We start from the raw sequence: 21,900 nt of genomic DNA, 5'->3' as shown, positions 1-21,900 counted from the left end.
AACACCGCTGACGCCCTGCTGCCATGAGATCCCACCACAGGGCCAGAAGCTTGATTAACAAAACTTGAAGCCTGAAAAAAAAAATAAAACCTTCGAGGGTTTTTAGCAAGGTAAATCATCAACTGATCTCCACAACCGTAACAGCACAAGAGCGCCGAGCACATTTATGAAGCATGCTCACGCCGAGCACGCTGGTAACAGGCACACTGTTGACATGATGCGATGTCACGGTGGCTTCCATCTACGCAAATTCCGGCCAGCAAAGCTGCCGATCCCATCGCCAATCAGCCCAACAATCTTTAGTAGGCCACGGTCATGGTATTCATACTGAGATGACACCTGACAGCATTACACTCCTATGGAGATGGTAAACGCTTCTACGTAAGGCACAAAACCGCAACACAAAACTGAAATAAACGGCTCACTTGGAAAGCGAGGAGCTAAGGCTGTTTGCTCAGTGACAACCCCGTGAACACACAGCGCAGGTAACAGACTGCGTTAGCCTGGGACTTCTTCACACGTGCGGAACTTAAGCTGGGAGAAGCCCCAGCAGCACACATCCTTCTCCGGTGTTGCCCATCTAGAGTACAAGCGTTGCTGCAGGGCAGGATCCCGCAGCTCACGCACCGACTGTACCCCAAAGACAGAAGCTGTATCTTCACTCGAGCCTTTCACTTCCTGATGTAAAGACCAAGACTTTTACCAATATTGCAATTCACAGATCAAAGGCACTTTTACCGGTGACTAAAAGCCTGGAATAGAGCTGGCTGTGGCGCAAGGGGGTTTTCATTCTCAAAAGGAATTGATACTTATTTCCTAATGCGCAAAACAGGATGAATGGTTTTGCCAACTTGGTTTTCAAGTGCCTGTGGCAGCTTGAACTTAAGAAGAGCTACAAGACCAAACCCGACAACAGCCAAGCTGAGAACCCTTCTGCCCAACACAGCACGTTGACAGGCGAGTGCCCGCAAACCCGGCTGTGCCCTTTAAGCGGTGCCTATTTTTGAGGCTCGCTGAAGGTGTGGGCTCCCATCAGCAGGTGGGAGAAATGCTTCAGCACCGCCTCTAGCAGTGAATTCAACCCCACCGTTGTCAGCCATTCAAACCAGGCAGCCAGACCGAGCGCCACCACTCCTGGAAGCCGCCCAGAGGACACAGAACACGACGGGTAAACTGCTACAGCCGTTCACCAAGTGAAGGTACTCGGTGTATCGCCCAAGGACGCTTTGAAAACGTCGGCCCACGTCACTACAGATGCAAGCCAAGCAGAGGAGTCAAGCAAGGGCTTTCCACCAGAAATTCAGTTTTGCATGAACGGGGCACTAATGCAAAGGAAAGGAGTGGAAATCAGGTTCTTGAAAAACAACAGCTCAGTTGTCAAGGCAGCACCACCAACCATCTAGAGACACTGCACTGTCCACATCTGTTAACTATTTAAGATCTCACCAAGAAGCAAACTGAACACTTATTTTCTCTTGCCAGGAGGTGGATATATAGTGTATATCTTAATTAGCTCAACGACATTTAGAGCAGCATCCTTTCTTCACACAAAGCTGAAGTTACGAGAGACTAGTCTCAAGACTAAGTAACTGAGCAAGTCAAAAGTGAAGGCCACTAGAGATTCACAGTTATTTGAAGCCCAATCCCTTGAAAACAGGGGAAAAAGGAAGTAGGAAAGCTCATCAGACTGAGGATTATAATCTTACCGAATCTCTGTCTTCCATTACCCGCTGGGGTCTGGCAGGAGTGGCTGGGCTTGTGCCTTTCATCCTCTTATACTGGGTGAATAAAATATTCATGGTTGCAAGCAGGACCTCAGATAAATTGTGCCTGATCTACACGAAGAAAGGGGGAAAAAACCCAACAACATATTGCAATGAAGGGCAGGTTGACAGAATCATTACTCTTGCTCTATGAGATCAGAAAACCAAGCAACAATAACTATGGTTGGTATTTACTCACGTAACAGTCACGCATTTAATGGTTACCACTGCTGTGACTGCACCACCTGGCCAAAAACGTTACCCAGAGTATCGAGACAGACATGCGTAACGGCTGCGCATTCATGTTTGCTAGTGACAGTTCTGATAAAACCCAAAGTGCCCGAATACAAAAAACTCCAAAGCACCCAAATACACACAAAAAAATGTTTGAAAGAGAAGTGCCACCCTCCAGTTAACAGTTCAAGAGCAATAATAACCTTCCATTGTGCTTCATCTGCTAATACCCAAATATAGGAGTTCCTCTAATTTGGAGGGAAGGAAACACGAGACCCTACGAATGCTCCGTGACCTTTAAGAGCACGGAAGAACTAAGTCAGCAGCACAGTTAAAAGTCTTCAGTATTCCAAATTCTTGAATCCGACTCAGTCAGTTCAGATGCCTTCTGTAAATGGAGACAGGATTTCTGGGTAGGGAATTCTAGTGCTCCAAAGAGCAGCGCTAAGGACAAAAAGTTGCAAGCCGAGTGTCTACTTGTACGAATGCAAAATAATTCCGTCCTATTTCCCCATTAAAGAATAAGAATGATGAGATGACAAGGTTTTAAGATCCTTTTAAGAAAGGCAAAAGGCTTTTGGAAGCTAAAACCAAGACACAGCACTTACTTCATCGCTGAAATTCCGGAAGGCAGCAACTCTCTCCTCCACGCAGTCTTGGCTAAGAGGTACAAGCTTTAGGCGTTCAATAATCTTCAAAAAGAAAAGCAGGAATCAGGGTAGATAATCAACGGTCTGTGTACCATACACTAATAAAGCATGTTTTTGAAGTGTTAACACAATGCTCCCGATTCCATTCGGGACAAATCGTTTCATTGTTATTATTGGTTTATCTCCTCACTTTGTTGAGTAGCAGGAATATTTGGTTCAACGTCTACGAAACAGCTCCAGAAAGATCTTCCTGATTATCGAGCAACAGGGAAGAAACACATTTTTAAATTCCTATAGCATTGCAGCACCTTCTAAGTCATTAAACATAATTTTTTGTTTTAAGCGATGTTATTTGAGACATTCTGGGCTTTCAAGGGCATTAGGAAGGCTGCACTTCAAACAGAACTCTTGAAACTTACATCAAAGGCCCTGTCGATGTGACCGGCGTGATATTCATCAAAAAACGTGATTAAGTCTAGCAGAAGGTAGAACGTGGAGTCAACGGATTTCTTTGCACTTATCCCCTGAGCTTTGTACCTGAAAGAAATTGTTTTACAATTTTATTGTGCAAAATGGCAACCATTTATAAAGGCGCACGTGCAATTCTTGGAAGCGGAGACATCAAGCACAAGGACAGAAGGCATCTAACAAAGGACAGCTTTAATTTTCCTTAACCAGCAGGCAGAATTTTCACAGGCTGTGGCTTTTTAAAGATACTTTAATTCACTTTTTTAGTTTTCCATCAAATCCAGCATTTGTTTCCTTCCTTTTAAGTGTTTATACTTCCCATATTCGCAGGGAAAACAGCGACAGGAACCAGAGACCTGCACGGCGAGCGCTGTATGAGGATGTGTAACGTGCTGTTCTACAGCCGGCAATTCTCCAGCACAACCGCCTGCTTCAGGCAAGAAGTTAAGACTTAAAAACGGATTAGATGATTCTGCATGCTCTTTCCAGCCACGCTTGCTAGGAGATGAACTGGAGGGCTGTCTGCGCTCGCGGCTAACAGCACGGGGTCAGAAAGGAGCTCCTTCCTCGAGGTAATAGTAAGAGCGGTCAAGTGCATGGTAGACACCATGGTGCTGCAGAGGAGAAAGCCGGACAGCCTCTTAGCCTCTTCTGTTGGGTATCTCCCCTGTTCGAAAAACGTTACAAGAACACGCGGGAGGAAAGCCGCATCGCTGCAGTACTGTCTGCGGTACGGTACACGAAGAAAAGCCCCGTATTAGGTTTAATTGGCAAGATGAGCTACTCACAACCGCGCTGGCTTTGCAGTCATGAAGGTTTGCAGCTGTAAAGTGGCATTATTGAACAGTAATATTTAGCGCTCTCATACAGATCAAAGCAAGTAGCATAACAGAGCCCATCACGGCCTTTGCTGAAGCTTAAGCTCAAGCCGTAGGTTTAATTTCCCTTAATGTCTGCTCCCAAATGAGTCTCTCGGGAAGTCAATACGGCACCAATCTTCACTCAGTCTGCGGCCCGACTACCTGAGGGAAAGGCTGACTGAAGGAGCGACTGGCAAATGCCACTTGTCAAAAGAAGAAAGGCAAAGGCCTCTGACTGAAATCAATACATTTCTGTATTAGTCTTCCCTATTTCGAAGGGCCGGCAAGTGGGCTTGGTTTATTTTTACTCTCTCCCCACCAGAACAGTTGAGGAAAAGCAGTAAGAGGTTTCTCACAGGTACCCACGTTTTGCTCTAGTGAAATACAGGAATTGTCCGTGGCAGTCAGTGTGACAAGATGGACCAAAGGAAGACGATTTAAAAAAATCCCAAAGCTATTTTGCAGTTACCACCTTTCAGAAGCAGGTTATTCCTAACTTCTAGCTGCTAACGAATCTGAAGCGCTGATGTCTGTCCAACACCCACACTGCAGGTGACATTCCTTTAGGTCACTTCCATTTCTCGCTCTTTTCTAAACACCACATGATACTTTCCGAAAGTAACGGGCTGCGGAAAGGAGGTCCACTGGTTACGTTAGCCATATACACACCTCAGCTTAAACGTTCCGTTTTTAGCCTTCACTAAAGCAGCAGCAAAATCAAGTTTTTAGACAGCTACTGAACCCGCCGCTCTGCTGTTACAACTCTTAATTACTGGTTTTGTAGCACTCTCAATACTATTTCAAAGCAGTGAATTTTGTGCAATGAATCTGCAACTGTTACGATATTTCAATTCAAAAATCACCTAAAACATGTAACTTATTATATTTACTGCTTCTTACTAGACACTGTCTCCAGTTGGCAATCCTGCAATTCCCTTTTCCTGATTCACCGACAGATAAAGCTTCTTGGCCAATTTACCTGCCCTGCCCCTGAAGATTTCGTTTCTGGTTTCAGTACTACAAGCCATGATGAACAGGACAGGGTAAATTCTGACCTCTTCTCTGTCTTCCTGAATGCATTGCGGTGGATGCCACAGTCCAGACAGCAGGAACAAAGTCAGGAACTAACACCCACCGAACCGACAGCCCCAGGTCAAGTCCAGGTGGATCACCCAGTCCTGCCCCCTCGTCTTACCTCTCAGCAATGGAATGGGCCATGTTCTTCAACCGTTCTTTGTTCGACTGAGCAGTGCCGATCTGGGGAACGATGGGACTGAGGAGCTTGTTCATCAGTTCTAAAACTTTGTCAGGGTTCTGTTGGTGTTAATGTTACAGACAAATAAGAGGAGCGTGTTGGGACTTGGTGTTTCAATCTCATTGAAAAAGCAGAAAGGTCTCCTGCAGTGGTGCCTAGTGCACGCTCAGAGACGCCTTCCTCCCATAAAGAGTCAAGATCATATTAGCTAGCAGCAACATAATGCTGCTGGCTCACGTGAAAAAATATTTTCCCCTAATTTTCCTCTAAAACAGTGGCTACGGTCGCATCCGCTTATTTCAAATATATTTCAAAAGGAAACAAGAGTACTCGCTATAAAGCCCAACTATTTTAGACGTCAATTCAGCATCTACGAAATTGGAAGAGCACGCTCTGGGGTAAATAACTTCACTAGCCACGATAAAACTATGCATGGGGCAATCTCTTCAAAAGACCACATTGATCAAGAACCAGGACATCTTAAATCAGAATGGGCTGGAGCGCAATCCATCTGGGTTTGCTCACAGAAACCCTTCTCCATGCAGCCAACAGCTCTGCTTTAACAGCAGCAGAAACAACCTGCTTGAATAAGGGCAATTCAATCTCCGAGATTAAATTTAACCTCCTAATCACAGGGAGAACATTTAGGAAAAAAAAAAAAGGTGAACCAGGTACATATTTAATGCAGCACATAGGAGATACTTACCTTTGCAAGGTCATAGAGCTTTGCAGCTTCTTCAAACAATCCTTTATTTTCTGCTGCAGAAGCCACTTTGTTAATAATGGGGTTTGTGTCACCTGTAAACTTGTCTATCACTCCAGGCTAAAGAAGCGAGACAAAGACAAAAGGAGAGAGGAGAAATCAGAATTCTTAAAAACTCCTCAATATCCTGTCAAGGCAATGAATATTTTACATGTTGGATTATGATTAGAATGGCCTGTACATTGCCATGGGAACGCGCAAAAGGGACATGTTAAAAATAGAAAGAGCTCTTGTGAGAGAGACTTTCTCCAAAACGGAGTCAGCACTGAGACATCTGTGGTTTCCAATTCATTCAAAATGACCCAGATAACAGGTCAAATTCTAAATTATTTTAATCGCTGATGACACATTACAGAGGAGAAGGCGACACAAAAGACTTGAGCAGATAACATGCCAGGGTCTCCAGGGATGCCGTTTGTGTATCTTGGCATGACAGGTCGCCAGTGAAGTCTTACATGGATAAATGAAAGGGCAACCAGAATTTTAAAAGAAACAATAGACACAAGTAGAATAAAAGAGAGGAAAGAGTCAAGGATATCTGGAAAAGATTCTACTGTAGTTGAGGATGTAAAAATAAGCCTGTACCATCTAGAAGAACTTATTTTAAACCTGAGATTGCTGGTTTCATACCAAAGAAACTCAAGAATTCAGTCCTATTTAAAAGGAATTGAGAAAAGTCAAGAAAACAGGGTTCACCACTAATGGTATTATCTAAAAACTATCCATCTTGCAAAGAACTGTAAAACTAAAAAAATATTTGTAAAGGTTACCAAGTTACCTTGCTCTGGTGTGCACAATCTCACTGCTTTGAAACGGACCGAACAAAAACATCTAAAGCAAATTACTGCCAGAAATAGAAATATTTTTTGACAGTAGCAACGATTGCAGCATGAGCCCTAATCTTAAAATTATGATTTAAATCATCCTGCAGTCTGCTTTACACAGAAAGCTGCCAAAGTTGCTGTAGCGAACAGAAAAACTTCATTGATTATCTACAATTTTAATGATTTGCATGCAATCCCTTCTTTTCAGGTGATACCTTAAGGTTTCCTTTATCTTCTGACTGTGTAAGATTACATTTTCCTTGTAAATCACTGCTTTACAGCAGAAGCAAGATTCATCGCAACGAGACATGACCGATCTGTGATCCAATACTTACCCTCATCTATACGGAGGGGACAGGCCAGTTGTGGCTATGCCTGCGGTCTGTTAGCCCTTGCTCCCTTAATTACAAGGGTTTTTAATGGGCTGCAGTACATTTCTCCTCCGAGGTGAATGAGAATAATGTCATATAGATAGTTTTCACGCGCACACTTCCGTTAACAGAACAACCTCATTCTCACTTACAAGCAAGCTATTTTTTCCAATTGCTTTTTACTAATGTGTACTAAATTCCATTTCCTACAGTAAAGATGAAATTCTGACCTCACTGAAGTTACCTGATGCCATTTGTTTCTTTAGTTACACCGGCTGCCTACAGGGGCAGAGCTTGCCCTGCAGTTCCCGACCTCCCTGCTGGTCGGGCAGGTCATAGATTATTCTGTAAAAGGATCTCATACTCGGAGAACTCGTACATATTCAAACACAGTAATTATTTGGCCAGTGAAAAATAAAGAAAAGCAAGATAGCCTCATGACTACTTTGGAAATCACACTTAGTTTGCACTTTTTGTATAAAATACAAACATAAATTGTCAACTCACCTTCCTACTACCATCATTTTCCAGCTTTCCAAGAATCATATCAAACTGTATCCACACAGATGTAAAGAAAAAAGGAAACAAAAAAGAGAGAGATGAATCGCACATATTTCACAACGTATTTACTAAGTACAAAGATGCAGTCATAGATGAAGAACAGTGATCAACATCAAAATTATTTGTACATAAATAACAGGCAAAAAGTCATGATTAAACATATGGTCATTGCGAGATCTCCTGTCATCTAGGTCTGCATCAGGCAGAAAGAGTAACCGACTGTTTAAGACTGTCCTGCCTAATAAAAATTTCAAAGACGAAATGAATTTCAGTTAAAATGAGGAAGGCAAAACGTGGCCAAACATACCTCTCTGCTTTCAATTGCTAGTTCGCTAACGCAACGCAAGAACATATTCTCTCCTTGGCTGTCCTTCTCATTCCTACAAAAGAAAGGGAAGAAGGAAGGTACTCCTGTTTCTGAGGAGTATTCCCAGATAAGAATAATTAAGGAGTAATAACTAGGAGAAAATCTAGAGATGTGTATTAGCTCCTACCTGAGAAAGTAAAAATACTGCAGAGCTTCCCTTGGATCTGTTGACTCAAACTTACGGGTGTAAAGCATCAAAAGCCGCACAAAATTTAGACGCCTGACGCCAGGAGGGTCACCAGCTTCGTGGCTTACTGCAAGGTCAGAAACAACACTATCAGAGGACCTAATGCCAGGAAACATTGCCCTGATCTTCATCACTAATTAGACAGAGCCATGATGCAGAGCTCTAATGCAACTAAACCAATTCACTTTTAGGAGACTTTTGTGATAAACGCTGCTTGTTTGATCAATTATAGATCTGCAGCGTCTACAGGGTACTCTAAGGGCTCACAAAATATCCCTTTATTGTAAAGTAAACGTGTAGGACTTACATAGCTGTGCACTCTGCCCAGAAGATTTCAGGAGCAATTTTAACTCAAACAGGACCAATGCAACATGAACAGCATGACAACGCAAGCGCTCTGTCCGGAAGAGAAAAGCAATTGCGGCTTCAAACTGTGCTGTCAAGAACAATACTTGGAAGTAGAGCAAGGGCTGCTGGTTCACTGCAAAATGCGATTCACCTGAAGGAAAAAAAAAAAAAAACAACACAAACACAAAACACAACACACAGAGAGAGTGTAAGTGAAAATGATTTTGCAATCAGAGATCACTGACGGTGGATGTTTCCCATCACAGTGTTATCACTATTGTTTATTCAGTGCCAACAGAAATAAACACAGTAGACAAAACTGAACACCTAATCACCTAATCACACATCCCTGGCTTATCTATAACTGTTCCACTACAATACATCACGAAAGACCACAACATAAAGATATATTCAGGAAGAGAAAGAAAATAAATAGTTTCTCAAAAGAGTTCCTTTGTTCTTTTCAGACAATCAACCATCAACTCTGATGGACTGCAATAGATGTTCTGAAGACCACAACTTTTTGTCTTCATCTGTACTTATGCCAAGCAGTACAAATAATGTTAAAAATTTGGATTTTACTACTCAGTGACACTAACAGTAGCTTATTATATTTCTTTTCCACACATTTTTATCCGGGTGTGAGCGATGCTACAAATTAGAAGGCTGTGGAGAATCAAATTCTCTATGTTTTGGATAGTCCAAGTGACCTAATTTTGATCACTTAGAAGATGACTATGGGAAAAGGTACTCTCTTGGGCTGTGGACGTTCCTAAAACTTTCTGAATTGGAAGGCACTGTGATTTGGGTCCCCAGAAAATTACTTGAAATAGTAATTTAAAGGAAACAACGAACAATGGATGCACACAAAGAAAAGCCTGGGAAATACATGCCTACATTAGGTAATGATCGCTTTTTCTGTCCTGTATACCAAAAATTGGAAGTTTTGCTAAAAGACCTCAGCATACTTATGGTGAGATAAAGCAATCCATAATTTTGTATGGATAAAGCAGCAGCACAGTTCACAGATGAATATTCACTCTCTGGATTGCCGAGAACACACAGGACTCTTTCATCGTGTCTTACTGGAAGTCTGCCCTGTCTCCAGGGATGCAGGCTGTCCATCAACACTCTAACGACGCCTGTCACTCGTGGAGAGCTATAGGGTTTTATGTGGAGGCTGGGGTTTGCGTAATAACAATCGGAAAGTGCCCTAAGCAGACAAGCAGAGCTCTAAGTAACACATCTTCCTGGTTTTTCTTACCATAGTCTTCCAGCAGCTGCTTCTGGAACTGCGATAATGTTAGTCTGTCCTGGGGAGAGCTCGCGCCGTTGTCATCAAAACACACTTGGTTCAGCTAAAAAACACATCCAAAGAAAGAAGAACAGATATTTCAACTTCACCTCGTGCAAGGGATGCACACAGAAGATATTCGTTCCATCTGAAGCCCCTCCTAAGATTTGACCAGCTGACTAGAAATTACTTTTAGTCACAACATCAGGTCCATCCATCGCTGCGAAGCAAAGATCTCTAAGGCAGCAAGAGCAGAAATCCATGCGGATAAAATCCAGGAGTCCTTTTGTATCTGTCCGTGACAAACTCCAATGCTGGGACTCCTGAATACTCACTAAACAGTAATTAAAAGTGATTTTTTTTTTTACCCAGTCCTAACAAATACATCATTTGAGTCCCTCTTTCCGATAAGGAAAAAAATGAGATAGAAATGAATGGAGAGAAATGGGTACTGACCAGTATCTATCATGCCCCCACCAAAACTGTAAGGACTTCGGACTATAGAGATATTAACAGCATCTTCTTCTGCCAAGTGACACCAACATTTCAGCCCCAGTCCATCCAGAAAGGAAAACTCAACGGATCCTCACCGTAGCAAGCTAGACTACTTGTAAAAACAGCTGACAAAGATCAGTGTCAAATGAAGAAGATGACACTTCCACAGACAAGTGTCCCCAAATTAACACTGATGATACAGAGGGTACCAGAGCAGCCCCAGGACTCGGGTTGCCAGCCCTTCACTGTCTGCAAGGTCAAGTCACGCGCATGACATCGACGCAAAACACCAGACCGAGAAGCAGAGAGGTTAGCACAGCAGTGCAGAAACGCAATACCATTTAATCCTGTTCTTAAAAAAGAAAAACCAACAAACACCACCACAACCACAACCCCACGCTTACTTTTAGCCAAAGATAATCTTCTGTTTTATCAGCGACTTCACTCTGGTTATCCGTAATGTCACAACGGCCAATAATACAGTAAACAGCCCTTTTGTACGGGTCAGTATTATTTCTCAGAGCTCGTCGGTAATGAAGACGCAGTTTATTTTCTGTGGCAGGAGACAGTCTAAGGGGAAAAAAAAAACAAAACAAAACAAAAAAAAACATTGAAGGAAGAGACATGAAACCCATCTTTCCCTGAATGAGGAAACCTGGATACAAATCAACGTAAATAGGTTCATATTCACAGCAAAGGCATAATGACAGTAAGCACCGGTCGATGTTTCCTGCACTTTCTATCTACATCTATAGGTGAAAATTTTGCACGTGAATTTAAACGTATAATTAAAGTTACAGAGGATCGTCCTCAAATATCCATTGCAGGGGAAAAAAAAAAAAAAAAAAAAAAATAATCAGATGACAGTTTCTTTAGGGATGCATTAATATTGTGGTAGGTGAGCTATTTTTGTCTGACTGCTATTTCATCAGTTCAGAAAGAGAGCTCACAAAGTCTTTGAAACTCTTTGGGTTAGGTAACTAACAAGTGAGCAGGTCGTTGTACCATGAAGACTTTTAGGAGAGACACTTTCATCTTTATCATTAAATACTGTCATAATGTTCTTCATCATTCTATTCCTTGTACCCTCTTGTAGAGAATTTTACAGAATTGAATCCATAAAGTGTTCTCCTAGACTAAGGCAGTGTGTGTCAAATCTGCAGGCAGAGTACCTTTTCATGGCTGTAATAAAAACAACATAAATCAATTATACTGTATCTCATTAAAGTGTTTGTAATGAAAACAATGGCAGTACCGTCACTAAGGTTTCTGGAACAATCTTATTATAATGAGCACTACTAGATATTCCCTACAAACCCGGTTAATTTATAGAAGAATAACATGGCGTACACTACTCCGTAAATGGCACTTGATTTTTTTTTTTTTTCCCCCTCTCAGTCTGGTTTTGGTTTGGTCTTTTTTTGTTTGTTTGTTTGTTTTTTTGTTTTTTTTTTTAAGACACACAAACTGATATGTTCTTGCTCGCATTTTCATACCTGAAGAGCCCCAATACGTTCAACATATTGCAGGATGAGGGCTTCCCACATATGAATGAAATTGTCACAGGCTGAGGTGCGATATTACAGGTTCACCTCCTGGTGCTTACCTGGGCCCTCCAGTTTCCCCCAGTTTCAGCCAGTACCTTAGCAAAGTGCCATTCCCCTGCAGGGAGCACAGCATAACGCAATAGCTGACCACGCGCTTGTTTGAAGACCAAAAAAATATAACCTAAAACACCAGGGCAGAGTTCAGAGCACACCTGAAGACGCACTAACACAACTGCTTGCAACCGCACCATCAGGTGTTTGGCCAGTGGCCTCTGCCAAGCGATGGACAGCAAAAACCGGAAGAGGAGAATAAGCACAAGACAGATGTGAGAGTGAATGCCTCTAACAATCACTACCTGCTTTTACTCTGCGGCATTCTTATGAAAAGAGGTGTAGTAAGAAGCATTCCCCAAAGGAAATTCAACTAAAATAAGCGACAGGGGAAATAAAAAGACGCAGGATTTGTGAGAGCAGACTAAGTCTGATCTATTGTATGCAGTATCCTACCGTTACACAGGGCAGATCCTATGGTGAAAAAGCAAAGCTGCACCACTGTATTATTTTTGAAATGTAAATTTTTGCATACTTTCAAACAACTCTTTCTCTATGGAGATTTCTAGACTTCAAAGCCACAAATTAAAATATGCAAACTTCTTACATGTAATTTAGGTAGGTAATACAAACACCAGGCAGCCATCACCACCAGAAGAGACTCAAGCTTCTTGTATTTCTACCAAGCCACTGATTATTTCACTACTCCACAGCAATTCCCACCTTCCCTCCCTCCCACAAAGACGCCTCCTAGTTCCCAATTACCTTTTATCTTTACTGTGCATGTACTCCTGGAACCAGGTTTTAAACTCTCCCAGCTGGTGCTGTGCCCGTTTCACCACATGCATGGCTGCAGCCAAATCTCCACAGCGCATGCAGTAGTAAATCAGTGCCCAGACAGGATGGCCTTCCACCTCACCATCCTGAAAATAAAGTAAGAAATAATTATTTATTTTTTTTTTAAAGCAGAATATTTGTATTAGTTTTCTTTATTGCCTCATTCATTATTTCTGCCCTTATACCCACACACTGATTTTGGGAAAATGTTCTGTGATACCAAACTAATTGTGGATCTCAGCAGGTAAGAAAAGGACAGGTAGACTCAGCTATGTAGTCTCCAATGTATTTTTTTTTTTTTATTTAACTTTTAACTTTAATTTTTCAACCCGGCCTGCCTGTTTACCTGGTAATTCTGCAGGTGCAGAGCTATGCACTTTATTATGTGCAAGTGAGGAGGATTGTTATTCAGATTCCTAAATAAAAGGCTCGGGCTACAATTCAGATTAATTCATTACATGTTTAGTCATCAACAACTGGTGTCACCATCTTACAATAAGTGCTAAACAAAGAGAAAAAGCAAAACAGGGGGATTACATCATAACGCATTTTAATACTTGCTTGTTGATCTCTAAAAAGACCACCAGAAGAGACTATAATTTCTAGAATTCCGAACCCAAACTACTAGGCACCACCGTGCGTCGAGACTAGCTCTGAACTCAAAGTGATTTTGTCTACTACCTTCCATTTTCCTCATGAAAAGTTCTAGAGAAGGACTAAGAGCTTGCTGCCCTAAAAGCAGTTTAAACGACAGAAAACCCACTAGAGCCTGCGCTAGTTTCCTGGCTGTTCTGGAACAAACAGGTTTGTGCTATTATTTTAGCTCAGTCGCTGAAAGCGACGGACGTACCTGGAGACCAGGGACGGGCGCAGGGAGTTTGATGTTCAGGAAGCTGCGGACTAGTTGGTAGGTCCCCGGGACTCCACCCAGCTGAGCCTGGTGCAGGTTTCCAAAGACTGTCACAAATGTGTAGCTTTTGTAACTGAAAAACAGCACAAGCAAAACAAACGCGTGAGCAGACTGAAATATACTTGCTACAAAAACACCCACTGCTTTTCAGATCCAACCGAGTTAGCAATTTAAAGCAAACGACCTTGATGTTCAAACATTATCATTACAACAAAATAAGGGAAAGACTCGTGTCGATTCAGGAAGATCCTTGTATTCAGCAGTCTCACGAGAAACCATCTTTGGAGTCTGCGGCGTACTGCTCCAGGTTCAACTCTGTTACGAGGCTCCTCTCGTTAGGCTCTCTTAGTACTAAGTTAAACTCAATTACTTAACTGGTAAAAAGCCTAATGCTTTGGCTCTCAATCTTGTCGCAAAAGAACAGTTCACCACCACAGGTCTGTTTGTCTCTTCTCCCAGCCCTGTGGGCAAATACAAACTGGAGTGCCATGGACTTACCAGAAGAAAATCATACAGAAAAAGGGAATTTAGCGAAAAACAATCAGTAAAGGCAGCTTTGAGAACAGCTTCTAAAATAACCCATCAAAGCCTTTAATCAAGGCAGGTCAATTTAACAAATATTCGTGTTCAGAAGCAGGAATCTCGACAGTGTGTACACTGAAGGAACACCTATATAAGCGGCAGCAATAAACTACATGAATTTCTTTTTTTCTCTGCAGCATACGACAGACTTGTGCACCACCGGACTATAAAACGGAAAGGTTACGCTAAACATCGGCAAGTATCGGTGTATCTTGATAACCGACATTATGGCTGAGCGAGGCACGTGCTTCTCAGGGCTTAAGATCAGAGTTGCTCCAAAGCGACTCACACAAGAACAGCCGTGAGCAGCACTACATCTCCTCCTCGTACATGCGAGAGGCTGGTGAGGCATGGAAACACCCCACTATTACCCAATTCCTGCTAGGAAAGAAAAGCTACAAAGCAAGGCACGGTTGTTTGTTTGTCGGGTTGGTTTTTGTCGTGTTTTTTTTTTTGTTTTTTTTTTTGTTTTTTTTTTTTTTTTGTTTTTTTTTTTAAAATCAAGTCTGCAGGGCCAAATTTCCACAATTGGGAAGGCGGGGGGGGGGGGGGGTGCGGACTTCAGTTAGCAGTTAATGGGACTGTGAAAGTTCAGCAGGTTGGATGTTTGGCAAATCAGGTTAAGAGTCACCGGCTCATCGCACACTGCTGAGACTGAAGAACTGAAGACAGAAGATCCTTCCGATGCGGCAGTTCATCTGTGCACAGGCAGGCACACCGCCACCACCCCCGGGTGACAAGGAACGCCGACGAGCTGTGGCAACCCACCGTCAGCGGCCAAGAAGAACCCGTGCCAGGAAGCGAAAACATCTCTTCCCAGCGTGCTGTATCAGAGCGCAGCACTTTCTGTGCTCAGATGGCGGATCTGTATCTGTAACAAATGCCCACGCGCTACACTGCGGCTATTGTTTGCTTTCCGCTGCTGGCGTTGCATCGGCAGCTACTAGATAAGAGACGCCGCAATATCCACGTGTGCAGAGAATAGGTAATACGGCCAACTGGGGATTCAGCTTTGGGCTGCTCCATCGCCTGCAACGCTCCAAGCTCTTTTTTGGCCAAGGAGCTCAGACCCCCGTGATACTTGCCGATACAGACAGTAAACCACTTTCCAGAGTCTGAAAATCACTGCTAGGTGTCTCTGCTTCGGCCTCTTCAAATTTTACAAAAACCTTTCAGTATAGAAATAGCATGATCAGAACCCGGCTCATCGCTCCGGATTTGTCCCCAGTGCTGTCCACCTCCTCCCAGCACTAGTTCCTGACAGTCATCAGCAGTCAGAAAGGGAGTATAGAAAAGGTTTGTGTTTTTTTTTTTTTTTTTTTTTGCAGAGGGGAAATAGATCTCTTTCCACAAGTGAAAAATCTTCACATAAATATTCTACATCTGTCATAGGGATAAGGGCAACACAGAAGAAAGAATAAAAGGTCTTTGCATCTTCTAAACAACCTCCCCACAGATTCAAGACCTTTTTAACTAGAACAGTTTTTAACTAAAACAGTTTTATACTCAAGCGGCTGCTCTAAGCCCTGCAGAACAGAAAAGACAGGCCACAGACACTTCTGTACGCAGCAAGAGGTAGCTGACTTGTTAATATGTTTGCATGCATTACAAAGGCTTTCTGGCTTATTATTAGGGAACTCTATTACACCGTGCTACCCAGAGCATTCATCTCACCTTTGTTCCAGGTAGCGCAGCGCCTGCCTCACGAACTCCATACGCACCTCCATGTTGGTCCGGACTTTCAAGGCATCGCTAGCAGGAACCAGGGTAACATCGGTCATTTGTTTCACCATGGTCCACAATTCGGAGACGTTCTATAAACAAGCCATTACATGCAAGAGCGATTAGTACAGAGACGAACAAGCAACACTGTTTTGAGCTACGTGGTGTTTCCATGCTTAAGAAAAAGCATAAAACCACAACAGTAATGTCTGTTCAGATTTGTAATGGAGATAGCGGATGCTGTCATGAAGGTAAGCCACTTCTGTCCTGCAGAATTCAAGTTTCTCAAGCTTCTCTGCATAATTCTTGTGCAAGAAGATGCCTATAAATATTGTACCTGCAATTGTCACCAAGGATTGACAATGATTGCCAAAACTAGGCTGGGTACTTGGTGCTCAGACTCCTTCCCCATTTCCAGCTTGTACATCCCAATCAGCAAATACAACAACAACATCAGCTTCCCACATAAGCAATTGCTGTGGCTACCATTGGAAATCTGTGCAATCAGCTGTGATGAGAAATATCTAAAGGACACTGATCACTTGGACAAAGACTCAGGTCTGAAAAAAAAGAAATGTTGAAAGCCATCCAGGTCTGCTCATTCAATAAGGACGAGATCGTATCAGTGTCTACAGACTAGACTGTCCCTGCTGAACCAGCAAAATACTGAGATGGAACAGCACTGTTAGCTCCAGCAAGGGCAGGCATTTGATCCTGGTGCTTCAAAGCAGCAAGAATATTCAAACTCGCCGCACTGTCCCTAGAAAAATGAACAGAGCTGTTCAAGGCAAAGATGCACACCTGTAATTCATCAGAGCTGACCAAAGCATTTGCCCCTCAGCTTCCGAGCAGGTTTTTGCTCTCCCCATTTGCAAAGTTCTTTCATGACTTGACTCTCATGCAGTATTTTCCTCCAAGGATTTCTCAAAGGTGGCCAGGTTTGCATGTTTGGCTTTTTTGGGGTGGATCAAGGCAATGCAATTAAAGGAGGGGGGAAAAAAAGAAAAGCAGCAGATCTTTGGTTTAAAGTCAATCCTAGGGGCTTCACGCTTTGCTATGGGAGCCTACTTCAGCTCTAGCGGGGTCTGACTGAAGACCCTTCACCTACAGCTAAATATATTCAAAACATATATGGAGACCACATTTTGAAAACCAAACACAACAGAACCCGTTTAAAATGAAAAGCAATTTTGTTTTCCCCCCCGACAGCTCATCACTCATGACGGGACAGTGCAGTGAAGTCACGTTCTTTTCTTCCTCACTGTATTAAGAAATTGTCACCATGACCAAGTTCATCACAGGTGGGCCCTGCTGTTCCAGAGAAGACTCCAGTATTGGCTCTGCGTTTTCTGTGGAGCCATGCTTTTAATTTTTCTTTTTTGGCAATATCAGTATTTTCCACCAACGTCAGCAGGCTGTTAATCACAGCTGAAAGCAGATTAAATACATTTCCTTATGTTACCTCACTAGCAGTACCTTATCATCCACTTCTGCAACAGCAGCACAAAGGTCCACCAGGTTAGGCTGCAGGTGTCCGTTCACTATCTTCTCATTATAAATATAAATCTGAAATGTATTGAAAATAAGCAAGTTTAACGATACATATCACTCCCCTTCCCTCCCGCCTGGCCACAGCGGCAAAATCTCAACCAGGCTTCAAGAACAGAGCGTCCCCAGCAAGTCCCTTCTGCTTCCCTCCCACATTAGCCGCTTCCGATCCAAGGCAAGAGGAATGGGCACAAGCACCAACCCCGCTTCCACAACACGCCAAAGCCCCAGGCCTGCCCGGAGGTGGGCAGCAATCCAGCGGTTCGGGAGTTCTGCACGGCAAAGCGCTGCGCTGAATGTCCCCTTAGACTAACTGCAGCTCACTGCTGGCGGACAAAGATGCAGAAGAGGCATCCAGACAACTGGATGGCTGTGATACTCCCCTGCATGGCAGCCTCCTACCTGCTGGCATAAAAGAAACGGAATTTTGCTGGTTTGTGATAGCATTCAGGGAAATCTGACACAGGGAAACGAGAAGAGAAACCTGTCCCTTCAAAACCTGCCCTTAAACATATTTACACACATGTGCACACACCCGTTTGGATTTAAATCTCGGTCTTAATTTAGCTGCTTCTACTACTGTTTATTCTACTCTCAGCCCAAAGTCCTTCCAGCTACATCTGAAGATAATAATTCTCGATGCTAGAAAGGCAGTGCTGTCGTATTTAAAGTCCCTTTTGCATGCACTACTTCAACATGCCCAGTGCGGAAACGAGATGCGGAGTTCAGGATCGCAACCAGAACTTACCATCAGTGAAACCACGTACGTGGACTTCACCGCGTTTCTGTGAAACAGTTTGAACTATCCACGAAGAACAACTAATCATTTCAGCGTAATTAAAACGCATTTCATGGCTGCTGATAAACTGAACCAGCATGGACCACCTGATCTCCAGGACTCCTAACTACCCTCCGAAACCATACGAGCTGAAACTCGGGTATTTTTGCACTCAAGCACGGTGACGTTAAGGACATCTCGGCCAGACCAGCTTCTCCAGAGGGCCTGCCAGGAGCACACGGCGACTGCACCAAGTGTTTTGGTAGCCAAAGCCTGGCCACAAATGCCACGTTTCCACGTCACATCACGAGCGACCTGCAAACCTGACGAGAGCCCACCCGCCCACCCTCAGGAAGACACGGTGATTCCGCAGCTACACCTGGAAGGAGTACGGCTTAGAGAGGTTGGGCTTCCCATAGTCACAAAACATCAGGGACTAACGCTGACAGCCGCAAAGCAAGAACATAATTATGCCATAAGGAAGACCCTTAATACAGGTATATTACAGTAGATATGAAACAAATTAATGTACTATTAACAACCACTAAATCAAATGTAGACTTTACCAGCACAACCACGCACCCTATTTTGCAATTCGTTCCTTCACAGTTACCATAACTGAACGCAGCCACAGAAAAACAGATGTACAAGCTGCTATCTGGCTCAGCAAAGACTGAGCCAACGCACACAATCACAGTAATTGTGTGCAAATTAGGCAACGCTTTGTCTGCGTCCTTTCACATAGTCCATTTTGAAAAATCAAGTCCTTCTCTTTCATTTTGTTTCCAACAGTGCTGGTAAACAGATCATCTCAAATAACAAAAGTAACAAATTGGTTATGTAAAGGTTTATCAGTTTTCCCTGGAAATTTTCAGAGGGAGCCTAATGCCACCAGACATATTAATTCATAGCTGGTGAACTAAAGCTTCTCATAAGCGACGCTATTAAAATCGGATATAATTTGACAAACATCAGGATTAAGACTTCAGCATGCTTTTTCCTACACGCACGCATTAGAAAAGTGATGTCGCACACGTGAGAATAAAGAGAATATAAAGTGTTCATTTGCGTGCAATTACGCATTGACATGAATTCTAAAAAACTTTTTTTTTTTTTTTTCAAAAGGTTAAAGGAGTTTCAGTTTACTACAGGAGCATAAATTGTTTCTACAGTCATATATGGTGTTCAGGATCTCCTTTTGATAAAAAAACTCCTGCAGCAGACAGGTGAGTACTCTTCTAAAAAGTCAGGCTACGTTTCTGTATTTTCCAATTGCATTTTAACTCCCGGCAGACATCTTCATGTTTTACCTACCGTATCTTCTAACACGCTACGCTCACAGGTCTTTATTTTCCCCACCTCCCTGTCTCTGTCTGTAGAAAACAATGTTTAATTATGTTTTTTCATTTCCACTCACCTGACGAGCGTAGGCCATCTCCACGCTGTCCAAAGAGCTGCGACCTGGAGGACCCAACTCGCCAACGTAGCTAGGCTGTTTCATGAGAAGTATAAAAGAAGGTATAAAATTACTGCAATGCATTTTACCAACGTATCTACTCCTAAAGAACAACAGAGAACCGTGTTCCCGACAGAACTAAGAACAGGGTTTTGAACTATCTACAGAGTGAAACGCTTACTCTCACTGCAATATCCCGTTATCTTCCCAATATAGCTTAAACTTTCTAAAGTGACAGAAATCCTCCGTATTCAGTGCACAAACCAACCATTAGCTCTCTAGAATTAGGACATCAGTGTCTCTCGATAGCACCTTGTAATTTTAATTCCTTCCTTTTGTTTCTTGAAAGGTTGCTTATTGTCACGTTAGTGTCTTGCTGCAAAGCATCTAGTCTGAGCCTCCACCACAGCAAGGACACAGAATTAATAGACCAGCTCAAAAGAATCCAGTCCAGCAAATGTGACACTCCAGTTTTGTCCCTGTACCATGACACAGACATAAAATGGGACTGCAGCATTCAAATACGTGCTGAAAAGTCCTTCTCCACTGCTGGAGGAAGAAGGATGCTGGCAATATCCTAACACCCCTCCCCCCCAAAAAAAAAAAACAACCCCAAAACATCATCTTTCTACCCACAGAGACTATGCCAGGTTTGAGATATTTTCAGTGTAGAGCCGGGAGGGACCGCTGATGGAGACATGGCATGGAAAATATGTACGCTCTTATAAAAATTCAAAATACAACATTCCGTAATAGTTTAATGCTGCATAAAGCTGTTCTTGTAAGCGTTCACTACAAACCACAGGTAAGTTTTCAGTACAGTCACCATCGAACACGGATGTTCGCTACTCTGGAGGAAAGAACACTCCCAATTAAGTATGTAAAAATCTCCGATGTTTCCTGCTTCCTAAAAATGTTATTCTTCATTTCAGCATCGGCACTGCAAGTCTTGGGTTTGAAAAATAAAGTGCAATCATTTTAAAGACAGATCCCTTTGAGGTAAGCAGTCCTTTAATATCAGCTGCTTCACAGGCAGTGCTACAGCCACGATGGTCTGAAGATAAAAGCAAGACAAGCTCAGTATAGAAGCATAATATTTATTATGAAGCCAACTGACATAGTTGGGGCAAGCAAAAAGGAACAGACAAGCTTTCACAAAAGCAAGCAGGTTTTCAGGTCCGAAACCGAAGCGAGAGCCTTTGAATTTCAGCCTTTGAACCCAAAAGCTCATTTGACTCTCCCAGGTACAGCTGGTCTGGTAACAGATGTCACCTCTCGGCACAAATCTTGCTCACCTTACTCCAGGTGTCTCGCTTAGGGAGTTAGGAGGATTTAAGATGGTTGGTTGCTTCCACCAGGAGAGAGGATGCAATGCACATCAGCTAAATACTGAAAGCAGCTGAGCAAACACCAAGAAGTTGAGTTATCTGGTAACAAACCAAGGCAAGTCCATCTATATTCTAAACTGGAATCTGTAACTTTTTTCGGAGAAAGAGCAGGTATACCTGCAGAGTTTTAAAATCAAGCTTTTTCCCAGCAAAGTGGGTTACAGCTAGCTGCACATCCTCATTAGCTGTTACACTGCACCTTAGCAATACTGTCCAAACTTTACTTTTTCTCATGAGTTACCCAGAACGTCGGTCCTTTATTGTGCAGATAGCATCACGTGCAAGCATTGCCTACGGACACGTCCTAGTCTTTTCCTGGAAGAGTTCGGTTAGATGTGACTGCCTTGCTGCCTGTACAAACAGCCATCCAAGCCCAAATGCAATGGAAAAAAAAAAAAAAAAAAAAAGAAAAAAAAAATCAGTTTTCACTTTCAGTTTAATCAGCTTTAGAGTTCAGCTTTGCCAACACCCGTCAGGGCGCAGCACGGCAGGACCAGCGCTCCTGCCACGGCCTGGCTTGCGTGGATTTCTGGCAAAAAGCCGAGGAACGAGTAGCTTTTCTCCGGATGGTGCCATCATTCAGTTTGTTTCAAATGAGGACAAAATGCTGACAGGGTCTTCAAAAGAATCTCACTTTTTTG

General features: G+C 43.0%; 2 protein-coding genes across 2 annotated transcripts in view; one reads left to right on the top strand and one right to left on the bottom strand.

Annotated features, from left to right (window-relative positions):
- The window catches only part of ZNRF1 (zinc and ring finger 1), a 183,776-nt gene that overhangs the window by 139,363 nt on the left and 22,513 nt on the right, over positions 1-21,900 (top strand). The window lies entirely within an intron of this gene.
- Positions 1-21,900, bottom strand: part of NUP93 (nucleoporin 93) — a 30,536-nt gene that overhangs the window by 3,594 nt on the left and 5,042 nt on the right. The window contains exons 2-17 of the mRNA XM_082489443.1: positions 19,833-19,907; positions 17,566-17,655; positions 16,042-16,181; positions 13,726-13,858; positions 12,804-12,961; positions 10,845-11,010; positions 9,916-10,009; positions 8,611-8,802; positions 8,244-8,370; positions 8,057-8,129; positions 7,696-7,740; positions 5,937-6,053; positions 5,171-5,289; positions 3,067-3,184; positions 2,606-2,689; positions 1,707-1,835 (exon numbers count right to left, since the gene is read on the bottom strand). Of these exons, the coding sequence (XP_082345569.1) occupies positions 1,707-1,835; positions 2,606-2,689; positions 3,067-3,184; positions 5,171-5,289; positions 5,937-6,053; positions 7,696-7,740; positions 8,057-8,129; positions 8,244-8,370; positions 8,611-8,802; positions 9,916-10,009; positions 10,845-11,010; positions 12,804-12,961; positions 13,726-13,858; positions 16,042-16,181; positions 17,566-17,655; positions 19,833-19,907 (1,860 nt within the window). The remainder of the gene's footprint in view (positions 1-1,706; positions 1,836-2,605; positions 2,690-3,066; positions 3,185-5,170; positions 5,290-5,936; positions 6,054-7,695; positions 7,741-8,056; positions 8,130-8,243; positions 8,371-8,610; positions 8,803-9,915; positions 10,010-10,844; positions 11,011-12,803; positions 12,962-13,725; positions 13,859-16,041; positions 16,182-17,565; positions 17,656-19,832; positions 19,908-21,900) is intronic.

Source organism: Vanellus vanellus (assembly GCF_965231255.1).
Source record: "Vanellus vanellus genome assembly, chromosome: 12".
NCBI classification, from domain to species: domain Eukaryota; kingdom Metazoa; phylum Chordata; class Aves; order Charadriiformes; family Charadriidae; genus Vanellus; species Vanellus vanellus.
This window is presented reverse-complemented; position numbering and strand designations above follow the sequence as displayed.